Raw genomic sequence first — 8297 nt, 5'->3', positions numbered from 1 at the left:
AGTAAACAAGCCTCGGCTCATACCATACACAAAAGCAAACGACTCCAGAGCAATTCAAAAACCAGTGTGCGGACACATTCTCTTCCGATATGACATGCAATCAGAAACATCGCTTGATCAAAATAATCAGTTGTCGTAACTTCCCTGTTAACATGCTAAGATTTCTCTGGAAAGAGCTTTTCATCCTAATACAGGATTGATAATATCTAACAGCTTTGTTAACGATGCGTCCACGACTCAAAGATGACAAGAAGGTTACCAGATACGTTGTCTGCATGACAAACAACTACAATCCTTCTACTACGTATGTAAAACGAAGGCTGGGCAGGAAACAAGCAAAAGGGCCAGTTGGTTTCTCTTCGAGATGACAAAAGAACAATGTGGAGAGTATGGCTAGAACTCTAAACAATTGGTATCAAAGAGGGACACAAGAGTTAGATCGAACTAATGCTAAGAATGCACTATGAAATCCTAGCAAAATGCAGCAGTGTCTGTCGATCTAGAAACTTTACTGTTGATATGTGCAAAATGGCGAAAGGCCAGTCTAACTTCAAGCAGTTAAGGTAAAATTCAACATCATGCTAATGGAAGAGAACCGTTCACCGCTAGCGCTCTTTTATTAACTTCTCAGAGAGTGAGGAAATGTTCACAAAGGAGCACATATCTGCACTATCAGCTAATGTACAATCTTTGCCTACAAAGAGAATAGCTAAAGCAAACAATGTGGTAAATCAATTAAGAGAACTTATTTACTTGGTCCATAAACATATCGAGCATCAAGCAAATGCAGGACAGAACTCATTATCGCAATTAGACAAGGCAATACGGCATACGGACATAAACTGAAATGGGCAATTGATAATGAAAGCCAAGATATGTAAACCACCCCCAAAATCGAAACAAAATCGTAATGATCATTGAGGAATTCACCATGCGCTCTTCTTCTTCGCACCATAGTAACTAAGATACCACTTCACAAACTTCTTCAAACCCATCTCCAAATCAGTGGTGGGCTTGTAACCGAGCTCCTTCCTCGCTAAGCTTATGTTAGCGTGTGTGAACAAGACGTCCCCATTTCTTGGCATTGGCAAGAACTTCTTCTTCGCCTTAATTTTCAACAACTTCTCTAGTATGCTCACAAGCTTCCCAACAGGCACAGGGCTTGTATTCCCCAGATTATATATCCTCAATTGCGCTGCTCCTTTCTTCTTTCCCCCGCTCCCCGTACTCTTTTTAGCAGTATCTAAAGCCGCTAAACAACCCTTAACCACATCATCAATGTATGTAAAGTCTCTAGCAACAGTAGCATGATCAGCCCCTTCAAAAATCTTGATCTCTTTACCTCTCAATATATCCTTAGTGAAGAAGTAATAGGCCATGTCAGGTCTTCCCCACGGGCCATACACAGTGAAAAATCGCAGCCCGGTGATGGAAAGCCCGTAGATATGATTGTAAGTGTGTGCTATTTCTTCACCAGCCTTTTTAGTGGCTGCATACAAGCTAGCAGGCTGATCAGTTCTATCCTTTTCTGAGAATGGCACCTTCGAATTGAGCCCGTAAACAGAGCTCGATGAGGCCCACACTATACTTGGCTGAGGGTTGGCGTTCTTGCATGCTTCAAGTAAGCTAACAAAGCCATTTACATTACTATGGATGTAAGAATTTGGATTCTGCATTGCGTAGCGAACTCCAGCCTGGGCTGCTAAGTGCATCACATGTGTAAAATGCACAATCTCAAACAGCTTACCCAACAAAGCAGCATCATTTATATCGCCTTCGATGATATACACGCCTCGCCGCTCAAGGAGGCTTTTTCGGGCTTTTTTCAGCCCGGTCTCGTAGTAATTGTTGAAATTATCGAGGCCCACTACGCCGTCTCCTCTGTTTTTCAGGGCCATGGCGACATGGGTTCCGACGAACCCTGCAGCCCCCGTTACCAGAACCGTGACCCCTGACTTCGACTGGGGCCGTGCGGAGTTCCTGGCCTTGACCTCCCAATTCGGGCCTGGACGGGCCCGCGCCGAATATGCGGTATTCTGCAGGCTGCGGCGTTTCCCGGCGTTGGAGGCGGCCGGAGGGGAGCAAAAGAAGAAAAGAAGCAGGAAAAAGAGGAAGAGAAAAGACCAAAAAGTGAGTCTCGGGTGAAAACGCAGGCGGTGGACGGCATACGGCGACGACTTGAACTTTCCGGTGGAGGAGGGGATGATGGGGTCTAAGTGTGAGAGTATGGGCTTCAGTTGGGTCATCGGAACTCCGATCAGAGAACTCAAGTTTAAAGAAATTGAAGCGGAAATCGCAAGAACTCAAAGCCTGAAACGATTCTGCGAAATTCCCACTTTTTGTCGCAGAGAAAAGCAAAATTTGCAGTGTTTGCTTTCTTCTTACCTTTACGGGGAGGATTGAATTTGTGGGAATTCCGGGGGAAAGAGAAAGCAAAAGCGGGCTTTGGATTTATAGAACAACGGTGGGGGTGTGCTGGCGCCTGGTCGGAACCCAAAAAGTGACAATACTTTATTACCAAAAGTCCTCTCAATTGTTTCAAAACATTGTTAACATTTGGTAAAATTGCCTTTTCTTTTTCTTTTTTGTTACCGCGTTCTAATCTAAATAGTTGATTCATAATTTTTTTATTATAATTTATACTAATAAAAATTCAATATGAAGCAATCATTAGCATAAAATATTCTTCAAATCACGTAATTTTTGTACTTTATAATTATTTTCTTTTCATATTTTTTTGCACACAATTTGCAGTGTAAAGAAATTTAATTCCCAACATTATTTCGTCATGTTGATAAGAAGTCTAAAGAGATCGAGCTTTGTTTGGTTTTATTTTAAGGAATTTTTTTGTTATCTTTTAAGTATAGACGAGAAGATAGCGATAGGTGTCGGCTCGTTTTAAATTTTTAATATATTTAATTTTATATTTGGTATTAGAGTAAAATAAATAAATATAAATTAAAACAAGCTGAAGAATGAATTTTATAAAAACATAATGAATATTTAAATTATTTTTTATTAACTTAGGAATAGAGAAAATTTGAAAACAACCAAAGCCTTAGGTCTAAGCAAAATTAATGTGATTGGATAGATATGCACGCATGCAATTGTAATGATTTGTTGTGATATTTATTGCTTGTTTATATTCGTTAATTAATACTCTTTTTTCTTTTACTAATTTCAAGAAAGAATTAATATTTGATTCTGAAAACAAGCTATCAAGTATGAATTTCTAAACCTACTATATGAGGGAGAATTTTTGTTTATTAAATCGACTGTGAAAATATCAAATGATATGTATATCGCGTCACACTAGCGATATAATTTGAAAAATAAACTACAACTAGTATTTATCATACTTGTTATAATTATAAATATTCATTTGTTATTTTAAAAAATATAAATATTTTAATATTAAATAAAATTATATAATTCTTGGATAGAGATTTGAAATTGTCAATTTTGCCCTATTGTAATTCTTTTCTAAAAAATAAAAAAAATTATAAAAAAAGCGTAAGAGTGGATAGAAAAAAATTATCCACTTAGTCTATAAAAAATTTAAAAATTTTAAAATATTAAGTAAAATTATAATTTATAGTTCACACAGATAGCTTGGTCAATCCATAACATTTTTTATGACGATGTGTCACTACAAGAAAAATGACTTTATGTTACAAGGCAAAATTCATAATGAGTCGTAGAAAAAACTTTCTCATTACGAAACTTTTTTACTGTGGACTTTGATGATAAAAAATACGAGCAGAGTGGGGCACAAAATCGGTACGTCGGATGACGAAGATGGCCCCATACGAGATGACCGATGGGACTTTTTCTTTGTAAAATTCATGAAACAACAGCTAAAGAGTTCAAAAGCAAAAAGAGAGCACAACACAAGGATCTAGGCAATTATTTAGTTTTAGGATTCTGGAGAGGGGAAGCAATCTTAGGAATGTCCGCGTCCGACCAATCCATATTGCAAGGAGGGAATGGAGTAAGGGCGCTACTACTCTATTCCCGACTAGCACTATTCTGACTGTAAGGAAGAATAGAGTAAGTTGGTCTACTATGTATCCTCCTTGGACTAGGAGCTATGTGTTAGGAGCTAGATCCGACCTGGGACTTCTGAGTTCTTTCTTTATGTAGCTATTGAGTTCCTTCACAAACAATACTTTGCTACAGATTAAATTCGTAGCAAAAAAATATTTGTTAGTTTAGCGGTTCATAGCTGAATTCAAATTTGTTTTAAAATATATATAAAATTTTATTTTATTTTGAATTTGAAGTTTTTCCCTTGTTGGCGCTTAATTGTGGCAGTTCTAATGACAGACGACATTAGCAATCAAATTAATTATTATGGAATTAATTCTTTATAATCTTCTCCTAAAATAATTGGTACAAGAAAGGGAAATTTGCTGGTGCAATTACTGACTAAATGATTCATCTCTCCAGTAAATCATGTTTTGGTTTAAATTTAAAATTGTAATGCATTAATTAATTAGATTCAAATAGACATTTAATTGCTTTTAAGATTATTATTAATAATAATTACAGAAAATAGATTCTATTTTTGGAATATCATAGTCAATATTTATGGAATAAATTCTTTTGCCTTCATAACTGTTGACTGCATTTTGTTTTATTTTTCTAAAATAAGAAATATTTATATATCTCACTTTTCAATTATTTTTATTTTCTAAAAATATTATTAGAAATTCGTAATAATTATTATGCATACCATTTGGATTTTGAATGTGATACCACACACTAGAAAAAATATTCTTTTCGTTATGGTTAATTATCATAATTAAAAATAAAAATTATGATAAATATTAATTAATCACGATTACACAGTGGCTATTAATTGTTGTTTTTGCAAACAAGATCGAAAGTCACTAATCACAGTTAAAAATTGTGTCAAATATTTTGACCGTAGATAAAATTAAGATAAAATTGATTAACTATAGTCAAAATTTAAATTTTCATCTTAATTTTATATAATCATGATATATAATATTAATTTACGATAATTTTTAAAATAATTCAATCAAAATTTGACTCGATTCAACTTGACTTAGAAACCATACTATATGACCAAGTCTATCAGGACCTAACCTAGTATTTATTGGGTAGGTCTAAGTGGCACATTACCAATTTTTGTACCTATAGACTTTAATGACAGTAATGATTAATAGGGAAAGAATAATGGTAATCATATAGTAAATTTTTTTATTTGAATATGATATTAACTGTTTTATAAGTAATTTAAATATGATATTAATTTTTTTATTTAAATGATATTAATAAAGTGGTCACCAATTAAATTCGTTAAGTAATAATTATTTTTATTTGAATATAATATTAATTTTCATATCTTATTAAATATAAAATTTATTATTAATAATAATTAATAATACACACGTAATAACAAGGAAAGTCTTACTATAAGTCATCGAGGTCACAATCAATAGTAATAATATTACAATAATCAAACAGCCTTGTTACAATATTCTTGTACCGGATCATTTGGCTTTGTTCGTAAAATCAAGGTCATGTGTCCATTTCAAACCCCTCATATGAGAGGCAGATGATGATGCCGCCACGTGGCCCCACCTTCGTTGTAGATATGGAGCTTCAGTTCTTAAGCCCCTAGTTTTTCTCCCTAACTAGGCATCTTTTAAAAAATTAAATCACGAAACTCATATGAAGCTACAGCAAATAATAAAATACACTGACCATGTTGCATGTTGCATTATTTGGCGTTATCTATTTGAACGAGGTCAAATGTCTATCCCGAGCCCCTCCTTTGGAGGCTAATAATACTGGCACGTGTCCTACATCTATTTCAAATGGTAAATTCCTCTTCTCGGTTAAACGTCTTTACATCACACGCGATATCAAGTATTTAATACTTTATAGATAATGACAAAAGTCGCATTTAATTTACTAATTTTCTTTTGTTGTATTAGATAAGGATACATTAAAAGTAAAAAAAATCAACCATGTAGTTCATTTGGCATATTTAATTTTTTTCTTTAGGAATTTCGTTTTCTCAATTTGATAAATTCCTTAGAAGATTAGTTGAAATAGTTTCATCTAAATTTCTCTTTTAAGAAATTGCTGATAAAAATTTCAACATATTTATATTTTTAGCTCAATTACAAGTCCGCTTATCAGTTGCTTCACTTGTTTGGTACGAGAAACTTCAATTACTTAAAATTATTTGAAATTAGCCGTCTTAATATGTCATTCTTTATCGATACGATAAATTCACAATTTAAAATATATTTTAAATAAGAATAAAATATATAAACAACAAATCATATTTCAAAAAATAAGAAATAAAATAAATAAAAGAAAACCAACTTAAGGTATTATCATTACAACAAAATAATTAATGTAGTGCTGTTAAAATAATTAATATGGAATCACTGGCATTATTATAATTCATTTTTAAAATTATCTAATTTTCTTTTTCAAGAAATTACTGATAAAATTGGATTAAAAAGATTAAATTTTTAATAAACTGATACTAAATTGCTGATATAATGTACTAAATGATATAATGTACCAAGTTTTGTTGAAAAAATAAATAAATTGAATCTCAAGAGTACACAATTTGCGGTTTGATTTTTGGATGTCTTTTAGCTATGATCAAAACATCTGCCATGAATTTGGCCACAAATAATGTTTTCGGTCCCACTTGCAGAAATGAAAAATTAATAGTACATTCAAACTCACAGTATATCGATATTTATTATAAAAATAAATTATATATCCATACTTATCGGACTCATTCACATATTTTTAACTGTGAAATCTTAATTTTACAACTCGAACAAGGCCTCGTCGGCCACATTTAATTTATTGGACTACATTAATACCGATTTTTAACGTATTATCATAAATGTAGAGTAAGTAAATGAGTAGATATCGATTACACAAAATTGTTTGGTACAACTACTAGAATTAAATTTTAACAAATGTCATCAATGAGAAGTGTACAAGAGAGACTCAAGTCAAATTAACTTTATTGTAGATTTTTTCCCTAAAATTTCTTAACAGGGATAATTATATTATTCTCTTATGAGGTTTGGTGCAATTATACGTAAATTTATGTGATTTTAAAAAGTATATTAGTACCTTTATAATTGGCTTTCGTCTAGTAAATATGGGATAAATTGCAATCTACTTATCTATATTATGGAAAATAGGCAAACAACCTCCTTATGAAAAAAATAAAATAATAATTTATCCCACTGTATTTTTTAAAAAATAATAATTTACCCCCTGTGTTTACAGAGGGATATATTGCTATTTATTTTTTATAGAGGGTAATTTGCTATTTATTTATATTGCTATTCACCCAACAAATATGTCCCCCAAGAATCAAAATTTATTAAATTTATTAATGTTAACAAACAAACTGAATGAAAATTGATATTTATCCTCGATCGGCATGTTAAATATTTTTTTTTCCGACTAAACTACTATTATAATGATGAAGATATACCCCCTTACGTGCATTAACATATGAAGAAGTATAAGCGTAATTCGGTTATAAAATAATTTATTTAGCCTACAATAAATCAGTAAAAGTTAATCGGGCGTAAATTTGAATTTTTATCCGGTTTTTTTTTGTTAATATTAGTAAATTCAGTTAATTTTAATTAATATAGGGACCTATCTGATAGACGGAAGCAAGCTTTAAAAGTACTAAATCTAATTTTTTAAACTACAAAAAATATATGTATAATAAATATCAAATTTTAAGAGAGAATAGCATAATTATCCTTTTTATTCCCAAGACTGCTAGGTCCACTAAGACAAATCTAGCCCACGGATCCACTATCCAACTCAACCCGGTCCCTTAAAATCCCTAACCCTAACCCTCACTCTCATTCAGCAAACTCTCTCTCTCTTTTTATCAAAGTCTCCAACTCCAAACTTCAAAATATAGTCAGACAAACAACCCATATCTTTTTCAAATATCATACTGATTCTTATAAGTTTTCTTTAATTATTTATTTATTTATTTATTATTATTATTATTTGTTGTTTTGAGAAGTAAGAAAAAGGAAAAGAAATTAATAATTAGAAGCCCATAATTGCTAAGAGAAAAATAAAAATATAAACAATGACCATTTTGTCTTCTTGTTGGGTAATTTTGGTATTTTTATAATATTATCATAAATTAGTGGGATGTTAGTAAGCATAAGATAAAATCACAACATATTAATCTAATAATTAATTCAACAAAGTAAATATAATATTTTTATATAATTTTATCACTGCATCCC

The 8297-nt window shown here is 31.9% G+C and overlaps 1 protein-coding gene across 1 annotated transcript; it reads right to left on the bottom strand.

Moving 5' to 3' along the window:
* Positions 1-710: 710 nt before the first annotated feature.
* Positions 711-2517, bottom strand: LOC105164212 (UDP-glucuronate 4-epimerase 3). The gene has a single exon (XM_011082823.3). It carries the CDS (start codon positions 2244-2246, stop codon positions 927-929), a length of 1320 nt encoding a protein of 439 aa, XP_011081125.1. The 5' UTR covers positions 2247-2517; the 3' UTR covers positions 711-926.
* Between the last annotated feature and the right edge of the window lie 5780 nt (positions 2518-8297).

The sequence above is a fragment of the Sesamum indicum genome, linkage group LG6 (genome assembly GCF_026168435.1).
Source record: "Sesamum indicum cultivar Baizhima isolate 11 linkage group LG6, ASM2616843v1, whole genome shotgun sequence".
NCBI classification, from domain to species: domain Eukaryota; kingdom Viridiplantae; phylum Streptophyta; class Magnoliopsida; order Lamiales; family Pedaliaceae; genus Sesamum; species Sesamum indicum.
Note: the sequence above shows the minus strand (reverse complement) of the source record. Positions and strands in the feature narration are given on the sequence as shown.

Bases quoted from the DNA above. Each gene is read 5' to 3' on its own strand.
- LOC105164212 (XM_011082823.3), bottom strand. From the start codon at position 2,246: ATGACCCAACTGAAGCCCATACTCTCACACTTAGACCCCATCATCCCC.